We start from the raw sequence: 22,237 nt of genomic DNA on the forward strand, positions 1-22,237 counted from the left end.
GAAGACAGACCTGGAGCAGACCAGTGGGTTCTCTAGGATTTCAGAACTTGGGTTTGAAGAAGATGAGAGGAGACCCTGCTGCCAATGATCATCAGGCTCACATCATAACATCTTTGTGTGGGATACTACAGAGTATGGGCTTCATCTCATGGGCAGCAGGGAGCACAGTGGGACAGTATTTTTATTAGAAAGACATCACTAGAAGCAGAATGGAGGACAGGCTGGCAAATGTGCAATACTGAATCCCAGTGGCTAGGTAAGAGGCTACTACTGTGGGAGTCAAGCAAGAGATGAAGACAGCTTGAACCAAGGCAGAGATAAGAAGAGAGAGGAAGGTTCAAAGAGGAATGAGACTCTGTTCAGAGTCTCAAAGACAGGACCCTTCTTAAAAACTATACAAATGAGTCATCATATGCCCCAAAAGAAGTAGGTGGGATGACAGCAAAACACTCAGATACTACTAGGTTCAAACCTGGGCTTTGTTCTTTACTAGTTATCCAACCTTGGGCGATTTACTTAACCCCTCTGAGTCTCACACTGATCATATGCAAATCACCAGCTGTGCTCCCACCTCTTATAGAATTGTCAGGAGAAACAGGGATAAAAAATACAAAGCTCTAGCTTAGTGACCAACACATAATGGGGGGAAGCTCAAAGAAAAAAAAAAAGGTCTAAGAAATAGACCACTAAGATTCACATATACACTTACTTTCTTTGTGCTTCTAAACAAAGATATAAACATGTCTATATGAGGTTAACAATTTATTTCTGAGGCCCAGAAAGCCCTTATTTAGCTCTTCTATTAGTAGAGCCAAAGGGAGTAATTTAGAAGGATTTGTATCAAATGTTCAAATGTCTGTTTGGTTCAATTAGCATGTACTGAACACCCTCCAGTGGGGATGTTTGGCTTATACTAGAAATCCTGGGTGTTGCACAATCAACTTCCATTCATCAGCTCTACAGATGATCTAATGATGCCTGAATGGTTTCTATGGCATCAACATCACAGAATTTCTCTGACGTTAGTCTCCAATTGCCTATGCAGAAGAGGAAACGTATTCAATGGCTTGTTCCCTTGACACACACACACACACACACACACACACACACACACACACTTACTTCCCAAGCTATCATGCATCCTAATTCCAAAACACTCTATTTTCCAAGTTTCCTCTAAATGGCGGCAGCTATGGCAGCAGCTAGCTTCTTTCTGCCTCTTTTCCTTGCTAGTGATGCTCATTTTTCTAGGAATAACTTTCATTCTCCTTCAAAATACCAATTGAAAGCCCATTCCTCTTTTAAGGTCCATGATGAAACATAACCCCTCAGGAAGTATTTCATGACTATAAAACTAGTAGATGGAAAAACAAAATCCAGGCCGGGCGCGGTGCCTCACGCCTGTAATCCCAGCACTTTGGGAGGCCGAGGCGAGTGGATCATGAGGTCAAGAGATCAAGACCATCCTGGCCAACATGGTGAAACCCTGTCTCTAATAAAAATGCAACAAATTAGCCAGACGTGGTGGCACATGACTGTAATCCCAGCTTCTTGAGAGGCTGAGACAGGAGAATCGCTTGAACCCAGGAGGCGGAGGTTGCGGTGAGCCGAGAATGCGCCATTGCACTCCAGCATGGGCAACAAGAGCGAAACTCCGTCTCAAAAATAAATAAATAAATAAATAATAATTTTAAAAAAACCCAAAATCCAAATGCGGGTGTAGTGGTGTGTGTCTGTAGTCACTGCTCCTCAGGAGGCTGAGGCAGGAGGATCTCATGAGCCCTAAAGACCAGCCTCCGCAGCACAGTGAGATCCTCATCCTTTAAAAACAAACAAACAACAACAACAACAAAACAAAAAACAAAATCCACACCCTCTGTAGGCTGTGATTCTCAGTGCCTGACCTCTGAAAGCTGCTCTGTAAATATTGGTTGACTAAATGGAATTTACTTTAACACAAATCACGGATGCGAAAAGAAATCCCTCATGGGACGTGATAGAATACTGGCAAGAGGTAGCATGGTACCTCACATAGTTTTATAAAATTAAAATATTATCAGAATTTAAAATATAACATTTAGCAACATGTATACAGCTAGAGGTCATTATCCTAAGCAAATTAATGCAAAGACAAAAAATCAAATACCACATAGTCTCACTTACAAATAGGAGCTACACATTGGGTACACATGGACATAAAGATGAAAACGATAGATACTGGGGTCTAATAAAAGAGGGAGGAAAGGATGGGGCAAGGGTTAAAAACCTATCTACAGGGTACTCTACTGAGTACCTGGGTGACGAGACCATTTGTATCCCAAACCTTGGCATCACGCAATATACCCATGTGAACACTTGCACATATAACCCTAAATCCAAAATAAATATTTTAAAATGTGATATTTTAAGATATAAAGTAGAGATAACATAGTAACAAAATCTGTTTAGAAAAAGTACACCTATTATAAAACTAAATGAAGGTAGAAGAGCAAAATATATTCAATTTAAAACAATATTTATGGAGTACTTCCTTTAAAAGTATTTACCTCAACATTGTAAACTATTATACCTAGCAAAACAAAACAAAACAAAAAAAATGAAAACAAAAACAAAAAAACCCAAAAAACCCCTGCTACGATATATATCCTTTGAGCACTGCTTTCCTCATCTGTAAAACTGAGATATAAAACCTGATAATACCTAGAAACCCACGGTTTTTGTGATAATTAAATTAGAAAATGTCCATATATCACTGAGACATTGTAGGTGTTTAATAAAAATTTACTGATGATTGCACTCAGTAATAGCTCCCGCAATCTTTTTAAATTTTTTTGAGATAAGGTCTCACTCTGTTGCCCAGGCTGGAGTGCAGTGGTGCAATCACGGCTCAGTGCACCAGCCTCATGGAGTCAAACAATCCTCCCACCTCAGCCTCCCGAGTAGCTGAGACTACAGGCACACACCACTACCATGCCTGGCTAATTCTTTATTTTTTGTAGAGACAGGGTCCTACTATGTTGCCCAGGCTGGTCTCAAACTCCTGGGCTCAAGGAATTCTCCTACCTTGGTCTCCCAAAGTATGGGATTACAGGCATGAGCTACTGCACCCAGCCCCTCCTGTACTCTTTGTACTGTTGCAGGGAGCACAAGCGGAGAGCTGATGGTGATGGCAGGGAGAGTGGTTTATTCTGGGACATCAATGAATCATTTTCTCCTTTCTCATATGACTATTCATTTAAATGAAACTAGCTCCCTCTCTTCATGCTTAGAGGATATATTACTAACATTGCTGCTTTAATTCTGTTATTCCATCTCTCCAATTCATTGCATAAAAAGGAGATATTTATTTGCTCAAATCAGTGTTTGAACAAAAATGTGAAGTAGAGAATTAAAAATGAACATAACCAGTTACTTTTTTCTTTTCTTCTTTCTTTAGGATTACAGTGCGCTAAGGACGTGGTACTGAGAGCAGTCCAGGTGATGGAAAGATGGGAAAAAATAGTTGCTAATATTTGATTAAATTGATCTTCCACACTGGAAAGCTATGTGACACTCCATTTCATTTCTTTTTCTACAGATTCAGCAAGCTGGTTGTTGAGTAAATAATAAAAACAACTGGGTATGGTTCTTGTCAGTTTCGTTTGAAGGTTTAGGCTTCCTGGATAACAGTGAAACCCTACGTGTTCTTAAACTACAAAGCGGGCTGTTAGTGAATTTAAGCAGAATTTTCATTGCAGTAAGTCTTGTCAAGAAGTTGTTTCAAAGACATTTAGTCAAAGGTGCATAGAGTTTCTAATTAAGAATATTAAGCAAAAGCCACAGAGTATTTTCCCCTTCAGAAAAAAACAATTCAGGTTGGGTGCAGTGGCTCATGTGTGTAATCCTAGCATTTTGGGAGGCTGAGGCGGTCAGATCATGAGGTCAGGAGTTTGAGACCAGCCTGGCCAACATGGTGAAATGCTGTCTCTACTGAAAATTCAAAAATTAGCCGGGTGTGGTGGTACATGCCTATAATCCTAGCTACTCAGGAGGCTGAGGCAGGAGAATTGCTTGAACCCAGGAGGTGGAGGTTGCAGTGATCCGAGATTGCACCACTGCAATTCAGCCTGGGTGACAGGGCAAGACTCCATCTCAAAAAAAAAAAAAACAAAAAAACCAGGAATTCAAATATGGCTCAAATCTAGAGTCTAAGCCAGCAGGTAACAATGTTCCTTTAAAGCCACCTCTAGCATAACAATGAGCCCATCAGTCATTTGCTCTAGAAAACTTAAGAAAAAGAGATAACACGAGGCATCTGGCTGGGGTGCAAATGTGTCACATTCTTCAATGCTCAGTAAGCACTACCTGTTATTTGCTTTTTAGTCTCCAAGTCTCTGGTTTGCTTCAGCACCTGGAGCAGCCGAGGTACCCCATTTAGTTCAGCCACCTCCAATTTGTTGTCATTGTCTTCAAATACTAAGTTTCTCAAGGCCCCACATGCAGCTCGCTGAACATCTTCATTCTGAACTTTCAGGAGCTGCAGAAGCTTGGGGATGCCACGAAGCTGGTTAACCTAAGGAAGAAGTAGATGTATATTTCTAATATTAATTTTGATGTGACATCAAGATCAATGTAACAGATTGAACAGAGGAAGTTTTAGAAGTTAAACCATCAATTTGTAACAGTGAACAGATGAAGTTCACTGATGCTGATTATAACCTTTCTTTATCAATAACTATGTGTAGCACAACTGAGACCCTTGTTGTAGAACATACGCCAGCTATAAGGCAGTATCTGTTATCAAGGAACTTATAGTAAATTTGGGAAGTTAAGACTGAAACCTATGAAATAAGTGAAGGGGAGGATAGACTGATAAAGGGTACATAGGTATTAGTTAAATAGAGTTAAGTGAAAGAAGTTTGGAGCATAATAAAAATGAAGAGAATTGGGAATCTAGGCAGTAAGGGAAGTTTTATGAAAGAATTCAAAATTATGTAAGTTTTTTCCTAAGATAAAACTTTATAGTTCATATAAAATGAATAGTATCCCCTTCATTAATAGAAGTAAAAATGCATTTACCATGTCAACCTCAGTAGTAATGCAAACGAATCCTAAATTCTTACAATCAATTGCATTATTTTTAAAGACTTATAAAACTTATGCAAGCACTTTAAGCAGATAAGATAACTTTACACTTTAACGTGTGTTATTTTAAAAATACTCCTTCTATTCAAATACATAAGAAAGCGCATGCTATTAGAGAAAGGGCACAACCAGGAATGGGAAACAAATTGATGGTTTAAATTCTAAAACTTCTGGGTATGTAAGAAGGGGCCAAATCATCCTAATTTTAGCAAGGAGATTTTTTGTTTTAGTCTGAAAATATTATCTAAAGAAATCAGGCCGACTGTAATCCTAGCACTTTGGGAGGCCGAGGCGGGTGGATCACCTGAGGTCAGGAGTTCGAGACCAGCCTGGTCAACATGGCAAAACCCTGTCTCTATTAGAAATACAAAAATTAGCCGGGTGTGGTGGCACACGCCTATAATCTCAGCTATTCGGGAGGCTGAGGAAGGAGAATCGCTTGAACCCGGGAGGCGGAGGTTGCAGTGAGTTGAGATTGCGCCACTGCATTCCAGCCTGCAGGACCTGAGACTCCATTTCATTCATATATGTATATATGTATATATATGTGTATATATGTATATATATATGTATATATGTATATATATTAGAAGGTAGACACAGGATTGGTGAAATAAAATATTAGGCTGTAGACTGAAGGCTTTCCTTCTCATAGGCTTCCATTCACATCTGATTTTGAAACTTTTAAGTTGGCAAGAGCTGTTGGTAAAGATCTCATTTTCACTATCTTAATGCAAAATTTTGGAGGAAATAAGTTTTTATGAATGGGCATGAGCTTCCCTTTTGAATGGAGTTTGTCACTTAGGAAGGACACCCTAACTGCTAGCAGTTTATGCTCCAGGGAGAGCTGCACACCTGGACTGGGGCATATTTGCAAATTTTCTATGTATCAGGCTCTAGCCTCCCTTTCGCAGACAGATCAATGGTATTTAGGACAGTGCCCTCCAATATTATGTATTCCTTTGACAGGACTGGAGAAAAGACTAGAAAGGCAGAAATAAGTATCAGAATTATAAAATAACCTAAATAATAAAAATAATAGAATGATAATAATCACAATCATCATAATAAAGCCAAAATTACAACTCCTCTCCCTCCTACTTCCAACATTAAGAAGTGTCAGTATAGGCTGGGTGCAGTGGCTCATGCCTGTAATCCCGGCACTTTGGGAGGCTTAGGTGGGCGGATTATGAGGTCAAGAGATCGAGACCATCCTGGCTAACATGGTGAAACCCCGTCTCTACTAAAAATACACACACACACACACACACACACACACAAAATTAGCTGAGCATGGTGGTGCGTGCCTATAGTCCCAGCTACTCGGGAGGCTGAGGCAGGAGAATTGCTTGAACCCGGGAGGTAGAGGTTGCAGTGAGCCAAGATTGCACCACTGCACTCCAGCCTGGGGGAGAGGGTGAGACTCTATCTTAACAAAAAATAAAAAAAGTGTCAGTATAGTGTTACGGGTTTTATATACATTATCTAATTAATAGATTGCAAGAAACTTAAAAAGAAAGTACTCTTGATTCCTTTAAGGCTTCACTGGCCGTAATAAGGAATAATACTTCCACTTGCTAGCTCCCTTCTGAGGAGACATCTGTAGAACAAGAGACAGGTGGGAGAGTGGCTACAGCAATTCTGCTGGACTGTATCTAAAGCCATTTAAATATATGATAAAGATTTCTTAGCTGTCAAGTAAATCTAGTCCAACAGCTTATCTATTTGATCATTTCATCTATTCCCATTACAGGCTGAGTATCCCTATCTGAAAATCTGAAATCTGAAATACTTCAAAATCTAAAACTTTTTGAAAGCTCACATAATGCTCCAAGGGAGTAACTCAAAATACTTCTGGCCCCAAGCATTTTGGATAAGCGATACTTAACCTGTATTACACTTCCTTAAATGCAAAAACAAAAAACAACAACAACAAAAAACACCATTCAATTTATGTATTTATGTTAAAACAATCTGTAATTCATGTTTCCCTAATTCCCTAGTTTTAATTTCACAGTAAGGTATTAAGATAAATTCATACTTTTTTTTTTTTTTTTTGAGACGGAGTCTCACTCTGTCGCTCAGGCTGGAGTGCAGTGGCACAATCTTGGCCCATTGTAACCTCTGCCCCCTGGGCTCAAGCAATTCTCCTGCCTCACTCAGCCTCCCTGTAGCTGGGATTACAGGTGTGCACTACCACACCCAGCTAAGTTTTGCATTTTTAGTGGAGACAGGGTTTTGCCAAGTTGGCTAGGCTGGTCTTGAATTCCTGACCTCAAGTGACTTGCCTACCTTGGCCTCCCAAAGGGCTGGGATTACAGGCATAAGCCACCACACCCAGCAGCCGGCTTCCTCCTTTTAATAAGCTAAATTGCAGAATGAAAGGCTTTGACTGGCAAAATAGCACTGTGGGATACATACCCATGTCTTCTGAGTGAGATCTGTTATTCTGTTACCATGCCACATTGCCTGCCTTTAAGTTTTTTGAGAAAATATAAGTTTATAACATAAATTCATACTTTTATAAGCTTCCTAAATGCCAGATAGACCAAATCTTCCCAGTAACAGTATACATTACAGATGCAAAAAGAAAATCCTATTGTCCTGAGGTACTTTGGCAGCTTTAGAAATATTTTATTAACTTAATTCATAAGCTGCTTTCTTCAAAATATGATAGGAAGTGGTTTACTAGCCATATTGCAATTCAAGCTGCAATGACAGAATTAGTACAAGTGGCATTATGGAAGCCTGCCCAGCTCAGACCTGCTCCCTTACCCTGTCGCCTTTATCACCTGGGCTTTCAGCACTTGCTCTAGCTCGGAAAGAGAAAACGACAGACGCACCAGTGCTCAGATAAAGGCTGAAATCCAGCTACAGCTCTATTTACTGTATAACCTGACTCCCTAGTGTCTGGCACTTATCCCAACTTTAAAAATAGACTTTAGTTACTTTCATCCATTTTATCATGCAAATGGATATAAATCCTGCTGAATGCAAGAAATTAATGACCTTCTCCTCACATTGAACTAGAAGATGGCAGGTGATGAAACCTATCCGCATTAGGACCAATGTCAAATATGCTGCTCTTGTCCCTTACCATTCAGGGAACAAGCTGGGACCAGAAAGGTTGGTTGAGTTTCCCATTATACTGAAACCTCGGGGTATTTTTCCCTCTTTTGGGAAAAGGAAAAAAGAAACAGACTACCGTGAATGTTTCAGAACTTCAAAAAAGTACTCGTTTGAGCTGGTTTCTAAATACATGAAAGGCCAGAGTCACATATGAGAATTTTAACGCTCTCTGTGGCTTTATTCTGATTCTCTTCCCTGCCAATTATAAAATAAGTAAATGATGAGGACTTCGGTTGCAAATAAACACCAGGAACACATGGCCTCTGCTGAGGCGAAGGCTCTCTCTGGCCCTGGAGCCTCAGCTCTCACTTCTTCCTGTCTGGAAGGTTCTGCCCACTCTGCCTTTCCTCCGGCAAAGCCCTAATCATCCTGCGGGATCCAGCTCAAATGTCACCTCCCCTATGAAATGTCACTCCCTTTCTCTGCTTTCCCTCCCATTAGAATCAATCACTCCCTGTAAACTGGCATAACCTTTCCGGAAGGCAAGCAGCAATATGTGTCAAAACTTTTAAAACATTCACTTCTAGCAGCCTTTATTGGGAAACAATGTGAAATGCAGACACATACTAACAGGCAAAAATAGTGACTACATCATTTCTAATAGTAGAAAATAAGAAATCATAAACATCCAGCAATGAGAAAGACTGGTTGATGGTTGTCACAAACCCATATGTTGAGGTATCCATGGGAGAGGCAGAGCTGACACTTTATTAGCCATACAGTTCCCTCATTAGTCATATGGGAATTATTGTGTAAGATGAGCAATTACCAAAATAAAGGGATGGAGGAAGATTTACCAAGCAAATGGAGAACATAAAAACCCAGGGGTTGCATTCCTAGTCTCTGATAAAATAGACTTTAAACCAAGAAAGATCAAAAGAGACAAAGCAGGGCATTACATAATGGTAAAAGGATCAATGCAACAAGAAGAGCTAACAATCCTAAATATATACACACCCAATGGAGCAACGGGGTGCATAAAGCAAGTTCTTAACGACCTACAAAGAGACTCAGACTCCCACACAATAATAGTGGGAAACTTTTACATGCCACTGTCAATATAGACAGATCAATGAGACAGAAAATTAATGAGGATATCCAGGACTTGAACTCAGATCTGGACCAAGCAAACCTAATAGACATTTACAAAACTCTCCACCCCAAATCCACAGAATACACATTCTTCTCAGCACCACATCACACCTACTCTAAAACTGACCACATAATTGGAAGTAAATCACTCCTCAGCAAATGCAAAAGAATGGAAATCAGTCTCTCAGACCACAGTGCAATCAAATTAGAACTCAGAGTTCAGAAACTAACTCAGAACCCCACAGCTTCATGGAAACTGAATGACTGGCTCTTGAATGTTGACTGGATAAACAATGAAATGAAGAGAGAAATAAAGATGTTCTTCGAAACCAACAAGAAAGAAGACATAACATACCAGAATCTCTGGGCCACATTTAAAGCAGTGTCTAGAGGGAAATTTATAGCAATAAATGCCCACATGAGAAGCAAGGAAAGATCTAAAATCAACACCCTATCATCAAAATGGAAAGAGCTAGAGGAGCAAGATCAAAAAATCTCAAAGGCTAGCAGAAGACAAGAAATAACTGAGATCAGAGAAGAACTGAAGGAGATAGAGACAGAAAAAACTCTTCAAAAATCAATAAATCCAAGAGCTAGTTTTTTGAAAAGATCAACAAAATAGTCAGATCACTAGCCAGATTAATAAAAAAGAAAAGAGAGAAGAATCAAACAGATGCAATAAAAAACAATAAAGGAGATATCACCACAGATTCCACAGAAATACAAATTACCATCAGAGATTACTACAAACAACTCTATGCACATAAACCAGTAAACCTGGAAGAAATGGATAAATTCCTGGATACTTGCACCCTCCCAAGCCTAAACCAGGAAGAAGTCGAAACCCTGAATAGACCAAGAACTGAAGTTGAGGCAGCAATTAATAGCCTACCAACCAAGAAAAGCCCAGGTCCAGATGGGTTCACAGCCAAAGTCTACCAGACATACAAAGAGGAACTGGTACCATTCCTTCTGAAACTATTCCAAACAATCCGAAAAGAGGGAATCCTTCCCAAATCATTTTATGAGACCAGCATCATCCTGATATCAACACCCGGCAGAGACTCAACAAGAAAACTTTAGGCCAATATCCATGATGAACATAGATGCAAAAATCTTCAATAAAATACTGGCAAGCCGATTGCAACAGCACATCAAAAAGCTTATCCATCAAGAAGGCTTCATCATGGGGATGCAAGGCTGGTTCAACAAGTAATCCATCATGTAAACAGAACCAAAGACAAAAATCACATGATTATCTCAATAGATGCAGAGAAGGCCTTCCACAAAATTCAACAGCCCTTTATGCTAAAAACTCTCAATAAACTAGGCATCGGCAGAACATATCTCAAAATAATAAAAGCTATTTATTACAAACCCACAGCCAATATCATACTGAATGGACAAAAACTAGAAGCATTCCCCTTGATATCTGGCACTAGACAAGGATGCCGTCTCTCCCCACTCCCATTCAATATAGTATTGGAAGTTCTAGCCAGAGTGATCAGGCAAGCAAAACAAATAAAGGATATTCAATTAGGATAGGAGGATGTCAAATTGTCTCTATTTGAAGATGACATCTTTGTATATTTAGAAGACCCCATCATCTCAGCCCAAAATCTCCTGAAACTGATAAGCAACTTCAGCAAAGTCTCAGAATACAAAATCAATGTGCAGAAATCACAAGCATTCCTATACACCAATAACAGACTTAAAGAGAGACATATCAAGAACGAACTGCTATTCACAATTGCTACAAAGAGAATAAAATAACTAGGAATACAACTAAAAGGATGTAAAGGACCTCTTCAAGGAGAACTACAAACCACTGCTCAAGGAAATAAGAGAGGATACAAACAGATGGAAAAACATTGCATGCTCATGGTTAGGAAGAATCAATACTGTGAAAATGGCCATACTGCCCAAAGTAATTTATAGATTCAATGCTATACCCATCAAGCTACCTATGACCCTCTTCACAGAACTGGAAAAAACCACCTTAAACTTCATATGGAACCAAAAGAGAGCCCGCATAACCAAGTCAATTCTAAGCAAAAAGAACAAAGCTGGAGGCATCACGCTACCTGACTTCAAACTATACTACAAGGCTATAGTAATCAAAACAGCATGGTACTGGTACCAAAACAGAGATATAGACCAATGGAACAGAACAGAGGCCTCGGAGGCAATGCCACACATCCACAGCAATCTGAAATTTGACAAACCCACAAAAACAAGCAATGGGGAAAGAATTCCCTGTTTAATAAATGGTGTCGGGAAAACTGGCCAGCCATGTGCAGAAAGCAGAAACTAGACCCCTTCTTGACACCTTACACTAAAATTAACTCCAGATGGATTAAAGACTTAAACAAAAGACCTAACACCATAAAAACTCTGGAAGAAAGCCTAGGCAAAACCATTCAGGACATAGGCATAGGCAAGGACTTCATGACTAAAACACCAAAAGCATTGGCAATGAAAGCCAAAATAGACAAATGGGATCTAATTAAATTCCAGAGCTTCTGCACAGCAAAAGAAACAGTCATTAGAGTGAACCAGCAACCAACAGAATGGGAAAAAAATTTTGCAAACTACCCATCTGACAAAGGGCTAATATCCAGAATCTACAATGAACTAAAACAGATTTACAAGAAAAAAACAAACAAGCCCATTCAAAAGTGGGCAAAGGATATGAACAGACACTTTTCAAAAGAAGACATATATGAGGCCAACAAATATATGAAATTCAATTTGACCCAGAAATCTCATTACTGGGTATATATTCAAAGGATTATAAATCGTTCTATTATAAAGACACATGTACATGCATGTTCATTGCAGCAGTATTTACAATAGCAAAGACCTGGATACAACCCAAATGTCCATTGACAATAGACTGGACAAAGAAAATGTGGTATATATACACTATGCAATACTATGCAGCCATAAAAAAAGATGAGTTTGTGTCCTTTGTAGGGACATGGATGAATCTGGAAAGCATCATTCTCAGCAAACTGACACAAGAACAGAAAATCAAACACCGCATAGTCTCACTCACAGGTGGGTGCTGAACAATGAGAACACATGGACACAGGGAGGGAAGTATCACACACTGGGGTCTGTTGAGGGGGACAAGGGGAGGGACAGCGGAAGGTAGGGAGTTGGGGAGGGATAACATGGGGATAAATGACAGATACAGGTGACTGGGATGGAGGCAGCAAACCACATTGCCATGTGTGTACCTATGCAACAATCCTGCATGTTCTGCACATGTATCCCAGAACCTAAAGTACAATAAAAAATATATACATTAAAACAATTAAAAATTTAAAAAAAAAGATGAGTAATTACATGTCAGGCACACAGTAGTTACTCAATACATGGCAGCAACCATCACCAGTAACATGTTAACTGAAATTTATAAAATATTATTAATGTTATAAACATCCACATGTCATTTAAAAAATGGGATGAATCTGGGCGTGGAGGCTCATACCTGTAATCCCAGCACTTTGGGAGACTGAGGTGGGTCAGATCACTTGAGGTCAGGAGTTCAAGACCAGCCTGGCCAACATGGTAAAACCCCTTCTCTACTAAATAACACAAAAAATTAGGTGGGCTTGATGGTGCAAGTCTGTAATGCCAGCTACTGGGGAGGCTGAGGCAGAAGAATCGATTGAACCCAAAAGGCAGAGGTTGCAGTGAGCCAAGATTGCACCACTGCACTCCAGCCTGGGGGACAGAGCAAGACTCTGTCTTAAAAAAAATAAAAAATGGAATAAAATATCTATGCATTTCTACTCAATAAACATAGGCAAAAAGGAACTGAGATTAGGGAATTTGGGGGAAGTGGTAAATGTATGAATCATAAATAGGATCTGCCATTTTCTATGTTTTCAAATAGTGAGGCTGTATTTGTGCACACTTTTAAAAATAGAAACAAAAAAATTTTTTTTGTGGGGACAAAGAAAGCCACATAGGGAATGTGATTGAAAATATGTAAATATATGCATTAAAAATTAGAGAATAATTCAGGTGTGATGGCTTATGCCTGTAATCCCAGCACTTTGGGAGGCCGAGGTGGGCAGATCGCCTGAGGTCAGGAGTTCAAGACCAGCCTGACCAACATGGAGAAACCTAGTCTCTACTAAAAATACAAAATTAGCTGGGCATAATGGCACATGCCTGTAATCATAGCTACTCAGGAGGCCGAGGCAGAAGAATCGCTTGAACCCAGGAGGCAGAGGTTGTTGTGAGCTGAGATCACGCCATTGCACTCCAGCCTAAGCAACAAGGGTGAAAACTCCATCTCAAAAAAAAAAAAAGGAGAACAAAACCAAAATGATTATGGTGCGATTATAGGTATATTTTCTTTTTTGTTTTTTAACTTCTCAAATTTCTTACCATGAACTTGAATTTGTTTTATAATAAGTTTTTGCAAGATATTTATGGCAGTAACTACTTCAGTGATGACATATGAAACAGGCATGACAATAAGACCACGTTAAGAAGGATCTTACAGACTAAATTAAGAGGTTTGTCTTTTATCCTACAGGCAACAGTCTCCCTGGGGGCTGTGAGGCATGAGACCGTATTAGGAATGGATGTGAAGGGAGACAGGAATATTAATCTGGAGACAGCTGGATTAACAAATGATGGTGCTGGGACCAAGACAGCAGCTTTGAGTAGGGAGGAAAAGATGTGGGTAGATTCCAGATACTTTTAGAAGTAGCATTAATAGGACTTGAAGACTGAGTGAATATGAGAGGTAAGGAAAAAAGAAGGTTCAAAGACTGTTCAAGTTTTCATGTCAAATTACCTGGATGAACTACCCTCCTGCCACTGACAGGGAAACAATTTGATCAGAGTTATTGTATTGGGGCAGGCAGTGCACAATTATCTGACTGCATTCTTAGGACAACTCTTGGTAGGAGAACTATTATTTCCACTTTACAGGTAAGAAAGCTGAAACTCAGAGAAGTAAAATATCTTGCCCAAGGACATCTATGTAATTAGGGTGCTGGGATTCAAACTCAGTGAGCAGTGACTCTTGAGAGTCCATGATTAAACCACCAATGTCCTGCCTCCTAGCCCAACAGGAAGAACAAGTTCAGAGAGAGGGTTGGAGGGTAGAGAAGAAAAACAAAAGAAGATAATATATTTAGGCCAGGCGCAATGGCTCATGTCTGTAATCCTAGCACTTTGGGAGGCCAATGTGGGGGGACTGCTTGAGTCCAAGAGTTCAAGTCCAGCCTGGGCAATGCAGTGAGACCCCATCTCTACAAAAAAGTCTCTTAAATTACCTGGGTGGCCGGGCGTGGTTGCTCACACCTGTAATCCCAGCACTTTGGGAGGCCTAAGCGGACGGATCACAAGGTCAGGAGTTCGAGACTAGCCTGGCCAACATGGTGAAATTCCATCTCTACTAAAAATACTAAAAAATTTAGCTGGGCATGGTAGTGGGCGTCTGTAATCCTAGCTACTCGGGAGGCTGAGGCACAAGAATCACTTGAACCTGAGAGGCAGAGGCTGCAGTGAGCCAACACTGCGCCATTGTACTCCACTCTGGGTGACAGAGTGAGACTCCATCTCAAAAAAAAAAAAAAAAAGCTGGGCAAAGTGGCATGCACCTGTAGTCTCAGTGGCTCAGGAGGCTGAGACAGGAGGATTGCTTGAGCTCAGAAGGTTGAGCTGCAGTGAGCCATGATAGTGCTACTGCACTCCAGCTTGGGCAACTGAGTGAGAACATGCCTCAAAAAAAAAAAAAAAAGAGAGAGAGAGAGATCAACAGCATCAAACATCAAGAATCCTAATCAAAGAAAATGAGGACTGAAAAGCTGCTACTGGTTTTAAAAGTATTATGATTTAAAATTTTGATCTCTGTATCCAAATTATAATTTTCTTTCATACATACATTTAAAAACTATAGTATCATGCTTAATATAAGAAGGATTTTTTTCAAAATGTTCTTGGGTTATGACATTATAATTCTTAGGTTATCTATGAAGCATACACACTTTTAGTTTTGGATGTAATTTTCATGTTTCATCATTCTCAAAACCAGTCTTTGTTCTGGCTTTGTCTCTGAGTAAAAGTCAAGCCAGCAAACATAACTTCAAGCCTATGTGTAAGCAAAATGATATTTTTAATCAAATTAGTAATTTAAGAGATGGTAGAAATCTAGTCCAACTTGGGCAACAGAATAAAGTTCCAGTAATTCATACTACAAAATAGAAGAATACATAATGATGCCCAGTTTTTAAAAACTGGGAATAGGCCCTGGTGTGGTGGCTCATGCCTATAATGCCAGCACTTTGAGAGGCCAAGGTGGGAAGGCTGCCTGAGCCCAGGGGTTTGTGACCAGCCTGGGCACACAAAGAGAACCCATCTCTATTAAAAAAAAAAAAAATTAGCCAGGCATGGTGGTACATGCCTGTGGTCCCAAATAATTGGGAGGCTAAGTGGGGAGGAATGACCCCCAGAGGTTGAGGCTGCAGTGAGTCAGGATCACACCACTGCACTCCAGCCTGGGGAACAGAACGAGACCCTGTCTCAAACAAACAAACAAACAAACCCCCTCAAAAAACCATGAATAAAAAAAGATTTAAAGATTTATCTCTAACTAGCTATTAAAGGATCAATATTTAGCCCCATTCCCTTCACCTATACATATAAAGAAGGTTCATCATTAACTAAATATTTCTTCTAAAATCCTTACTCATTCTTCCTACGAAACAAATAGACAAAGGTCAGTGAGAAACGCTCCATAATTACACAACTTGTGAAAACGAAAACAATCTAGATGTGGGGAAAAGTCTTTCAAAGCAGTATCTAAAATACAGATACCAAGATAAAAAATATTATTTGCTCTCACAAGAATTTTAAAGTCCTGCATGATGAAAGATACCATAAACAAAGTTAAAAACAGTAACAACAAAAATAAAGCACGAGAAACTATTTGCCACATATGTAACAACAGATTAATATGTGTAATAGGTAAAAAACTGTAAGTCATTAAGAAAGAGACATACCTTAGTAGAAAAAATACGCAATGGATTAAAAATGACAACTGACTGAAGAAATGCAAGGTCAAAAACGACGCCAAAAGGTGCTCAACTTCGTGAATAATTAATGAAATGCAAGTGAAAAAAAATCAGCAGAAGCTCTTTTGTGTGACCCTCACTTAACTGAACTGCAAGGTTTACCAACTACACTCTCTTTTCCCTCTGTGAAACCTCCTTGATTTCAGAGTACTATCAAAGCTGGTAGGTTACTCTGTTTGAGCCTTTGCACTTCTATTTCTACCAGTTGAGTTACATGTTCACCAATAGTAATTTAGGTGTGTTTCCCAGTGTATGTATGTCAATTGTATTTGTTATTATAATTACATAATTTACTTACCTATTCTATAAATGGATGAAATATAAGCATAGAAAGAATACTTATTTCTCTGAAAATTAATTTGACTGCTTTGGAAAAACTATATAAAGGTAAAAAGCTTAAGAGAGCTCTCTAATTAGTTGTGAGGAGAATTAATGTAAGAGACTAGGATTTGAACTCAGCTGGATTAGTTCCATTAAGTTCTCATTCCACTTTAAACTTAAACTAAAAATGGCAGATGATGTATAATGGGCATAGTTTATACATGCAAGATGATGACAAATTCCATAAAAGTATTTATTCTATAATTTTTAAAAAGATTTTTCTCAATAACTTGTGTGTGTGTGTGTGTGTGTGTGTGTGTGTGTGTATGTGTGTGTGTGAGAGAGAGACAGAGAGAGAGAGACAGAGCCTTTCTCTGTTGCCTAGGCTGAAGTATACTGGCATGATCCTGGCTCACTGCAACCTCTGCCTCCTGGGTTCAAGCTATCCTCCTGCCTCAGCCTCCCGAGTAGCTGGGACTACAGGCATGTGCCACTACACCAGTAAATTCTTGTATTTTTAGTAGAGATGGGGTTTCACCATGTTGGCCATGCTAGTCTTGAACGCCTAACCTCAGGTGATCCGCCTGCCTTGGCCTCCCAAAGTGCTGGGATTACAGGTGTGAGCCACAGCACCTGGCCCTTAATAACTACTTGACTGGACAACTATTAGTCTCGATTCCAAAACAGAAGAAAATTTCCATGATAATTAAATGCCTATTTTTGCTTATCAGATTAACAAAAACAAACAAAAGAATAATACCTTGTGTTAGTAATGGTACATGGAAATGAACACTCTGACATGATGTTGATAAGAGTATAAATTTGTACAATTTTTGTGAGGACTTATTGGGGAGTTATTTATCAAAGTTAAAAATGACTCAATAGTAGTTAACAATTCAACTTACCTACTGCCTGAAACAAAAATTGGACAAGACATACAATGGTTTCAATAACTGGATATGCGTAAATGATGGACATCAATCCCTTAGGTATCACTGTTCTCAGGCTATGGGGCAGTGGGAGAAAACTTAAGTGAAGCCCAACAGAGCTGAGGGCACAGAGCTCAGAATCTGAGAAGACCAAAGGGGCTAATTTTTACAGAAAAGAGTACCACACAGAAAAGAACTAAACAGAAAGAGAACTCCTGAGATCTGCAGAGAGCCACCCTCTAGTATTCAGCAGAGTATTTATTAGTGCATGTGGTATGAGGAAACTGTCTGAGGCCAGGGAAATCATCATTCAAAAGAATTTAAGGGAACAGCTCTTCACGTTCACACAGGCCTAGGAACAATGACTATTCTTATCAGCCAGACAGAAAAATCTTAAAATTCCTGCCACATTACGTAGAATTCTCAGAAGTGTCCTGCCTTAAGAGTAGGGATTAATTATCGCTAGAACAAATGCTCCTCTGGTTCCACCTAACAAATCTTAAAAGTAGAATTTGAGGGCAAGGGGAGGGAGAGCATTAGGACAAATACCTAGTTCATTAGGGGCTTAAAACCTAGATGATGGGTTGATGGGTGCAGCAAACCACCATGGCACATGTATACCTATGTTACAAATCTGCACTCTGCACACGTATCCCTAGAACTTAAAAATTTTTTTTAAAGTAGAACTTGAAAGGATCAAACTGTTTCCAAGTACCTTAACTGCACCAGAACAAAGCTCAAGAATATTTACAAAAATATCCAGCATCCAACAAGATAAAACACAATGCCCGTGAGCCAATAAAAACTGCCACGCAAGCAAAGAAGAAGAAAAATATGACCCATAATGTGGAGAAAAAGCAATCAATCAAAAGCTACCTAGAATAGACACAGATGTTGGAATTAGCAGACAAGGACATTAAGGTAGAAATTTTATCTGTTCAAAAATCTTGAGCAGAGATGGAACGTGTTAAATGGAAATACAGAAGACATAAAAATACTCAAATCTAACTTTTAGAGATGAAAACTACAATATATGAAGAAAAAATACACTGAAAAAAATTAATGGCATATTAAACACTGGCATATTAAACACCTATTAAGAGATTAGCAAACTTAAAGCATAGGAATTAAGCTTATAAAAAACACAGAGAAGGAAGATTAAAAAGGAAAGACCTGGGTAGGGGGAGGTGGCTCACTCCTGTAATCCCAGCACTTTGGGAGACAGAGGTGCGTGGATCACAAGGTCAGGAGTTCAAGACCAACATGGTGAAACCCTGTCTGGCGTGGCCAACATGGTGAAACCCCATCTCTGCTAAAAATACAAAAATTAGCTGGGCATGGTGGCATGCACCTGTAATCCCAGCTACTCAGGAGGCTGAGGCTACTTAAGAATCGCTTGAACCTGGGAGGCGGAGGTTGCAGTGAGCCAAGACAGCGCCAGTGCACTCCAGCTGGGGTGACAGAGCAAGACTCTGTCTCAAAAAAAAAGGGAAGACCTAAAGAAGTCCAACATACATGAAATTATAGTTCCCAAGAAAGGAATAGAAAAAATGAGAAAATTTTCTAAATTTGATGAAAAGTAGAAATTCGCAAATCTATGAAGCTCAGTGAACTCCCAAGCACAAAAAAATGAAGAGAAACTATACTAAGGCACATGTGACCAAACCGATCAACACCACCGGTAAGAAAGAGAAAATCTTAAAAGCAGATGGAGGACGGAAGAAACGACATGGACGGAGCAACAAAGATAAGGATGACAGGAGACTTCTTGTCTAAAACAATGCGAGTGAGAAGACAGTGGAACAACTTTCTTTCTGTGAGATAGAGACAGAGACTCAGTCTGTTGCCCAGGTTGGAGTGTAGTTGCTCACTACAACCTTCGCCTCCTGGGTTCAAGTGAGTCTCCTGCCTCAGCATCCTAAGTAGCTGGGATTACAGGCATCCACCACCACAACTAACTAATTTTGTATTTTCAGTAGAGACAAGGTTTCATCACATTGCCCAGCCTGGTCTCAAACTCCTGGCCTCAACTGATCCGCCTGCCTTGGCCTCACGAGTGCTGGGATTACAGGTGTGAGCCATTGCACCCAGCCAACTTTCAAGTACTAATATTTAGAAACCTGTCAGCCTGGAATTCTAAAGCCAGGGAAAATATCTTTCAAAAGCAAAGATGAAATTCTTTTTCAGACATACAAAAGCTGAAATAAGGTCGGGTGTGGTGGTTGACGCCTGTAATCCTAGCACTTTGGGAGGCCAAGGCGGATTATGAGGTCAGGAGATTGAGACCATCCTGCTAACACAGTGAAACCTCATCTCTAGTAAAAATACAAAAAAAACTTAGCTGGGTGCAGTGGCACGTGCCTGTAGTCCCAGCTACTGGGGCGGCTGAGGCAGGAGAATTGCTTGAGCCCAGGAAGCGGAGGTTGCAGTGAGCCGAGATCGCTCCACTGCACTCCAGCCTGGGTAACAGCAAGACTCCNAAAAAAAAAAAAAAAAAAAAGCTGAAATAATGCAGGTTTGCTGGTGATTAACTAAAATAAATATTAAAAAAATTTTTTTTCAGGTAGTCCGGGTACAGTGGCTTACACCTTTAATCCCTGCACTTTGGGAGGTGGATCACTTGAGGAGGACTCAAGTGAATTACTTTGGGAGGCAGGTGGATCACTTGTGGTAAGGAGTGAAAGACCAGCCTGGCCAACACAGCAAAACTCCATCTCTACTAAAAATACAAAAATTAGCTGGGCGTAGTGGTGGGCACCTGTAATTCTAGTTAATCAGGAAGCTGCGGCAGAAGAATCACTTGAATGGGAAAAGAGGAGGCTCCAGTGAGCCAAGATCGCACCATTACATTCCAGCCTGAGTAACAGTGAGATCAGTCTCAAAAATAAATAAATAATTAATTAAACAAATAAATAATCTTGCCTCACCATCTTGGACCCTGTGAAGGCACGCTAGGAATAGAACTCTGAAAGGAAGTATGTCTGGAAAGCAGGCTGTGGTCCAAGGCCGTTTTTGCTGGCTATAAGCGGGGTCTCTGGAATCAAAGGGAACACACATCTCTTCTTAAAATTGAAGGTGTTTATGCCCGAGTTGAAACAATTCTATCTGGGCAAGAGATGTCCTTATGTATACAAAGCAAAGAACAACACAGTGACTCCTGGTGGCAAACCAAACAAAACCAGAGTAATCTGGGGAAAGGTAACCCAGGCCCATGAACACAGTGGCAAAGTTCATGCCAAATTCCGAAGCAGCCTCCCTGCTAAAGCTATTAGACACAGAATCTGAGTGATGCTGTACCCCTCAAGGATTTAAACTCATGAAACATTAATAAATAAAAGTGGGTTTGTAAAAATCAAAACAAAATAAAATTTTTTTTCATGTAAAGGCAAATGATAACACTATCTATACAAACAGATAAAGAGTACTGGAGCAACTTAGATCAAATGGACAAATCCCTTGAAAGACACAAACTACCAAAGCTCACTAAAAAAGCAACTGATAGCCCAAATACCCCACAGCAGTTAAAGAAACTGAATTTGTAGCTAAGATCCTTCTCACACATATAAAAAACTTCAGGCTGAGATGGCTTCACTGCTGAAGTCTACCAAACATTTAAGGAAGAAAAAATACCATTTCTAACCAAACTCTAAAAAACTTGAAAAGGAGGGAATACGTCCCACTTCATTCTATGAAACTAGTATTACCCTCAACTCAAAATTAGACAAAGACACTATAAAAAAAAGAAAAAAAAAGTACAGACCATGTTGTTTTATAAACACAGACATGAAATTTCTTAACAAAATTTTAGCGAATCTAGTCATAAAACTTAAAAATTGACAGTATATCATAACCAGGTGGGGTTTATGAATGGAATCACATTTTAAAATCAAGGTAATTTACCTTAACGGCAAAATTAAAATTAAAAACCAGAAGGACTCAAGTGGATCACTTTGGTAGGTGGGTGGGTCACTTGAGGTCAGGAGTGAAAGATCAGCCTGGCCAACATGGTAAAACTCCATCTCTACTAAAAATACAAAAATTAGCCAGGTATAGTGGCAGGTGCTTGTAATTCCAGCTACTTGGGAGGCTGAAGCAGGAGAATATCTTGAACGGGAAAGATGGTAGTTGGAGTGAGCCAAGCTCTCACCACGGCACTCCAGCCTTGGTGACAGAGTGAGACTCAGTCTCAAAAATAAAAAAATAAACAAACAAACAAGTAAATAAATAATTTTGCCTTGTCATTTATTGGATCCTGTAGATGCCTGCTAGGAACAGGATCCTATTTCAATATTTCAGTATTAAAATATTTCAATAAATGTATATTTCAATAAATGCTTAATTTATTATTTCAATAAATGCATAAAAACACTCTGAGAAAATCCAACATCTACTTCATGAAAGCAGAAATAGAAGGTAAGTTCTTCAACCTGATAAGGTCATTTACAAAAAATCTACAGGTAACATAATACTTAAGGGTGAAAGAAAGACTGAATACTTTTGCCCTGAGATCAGAAACAGGATAATATGCCCAAGCTCACC

The 22,237-nt window shown here is 39.6% G+C and overlaps 1 protein-coding gene and 1 pseudogene across 2 annotated transcripts in view; one reads left to right on the plus strand and one right to left on the minus strand.

Annotated features, from left to right (window-relative positions):
- PKP2 (plakophilin 2) overlaps positions 1-22,237 on the minus strand; it is a 114,128-nt gene that overhangs the window by 57,016 nt on the left and 34,875 nt on the right. For both annotated transcript variants that reach the window (XM_017507927.1, XM_017507928.2), the window contains exon 5: positions 4,345-4,552. In XM_017507927.1, the coding sequence (XP_017363416.1) occupies positions 4,345-4,552 (208 nt within the window). The remainder of the gene's footprint in view (positions 1-4,344; positions 4,553-22,237) is intronic.
- On the plus strand, positions 14,406-21,010 carry LOC108288803 (annotated as a pseudogene).

Source organism: Cebus imitator, unplaced genomic scaffold (assembly GCF_001604975.1).
Source record: "Cebus imitator isolate Cc_AM_T3 unplaced genomic scaffold, Cebus_imitator-1.0 Scaffold385, whole genome shotgun sequence".
NCBI lineage: Eukaryota > Metazoa > Chordata > Mammalia > Primates > Cebidae > Cebus > Cebus imitator.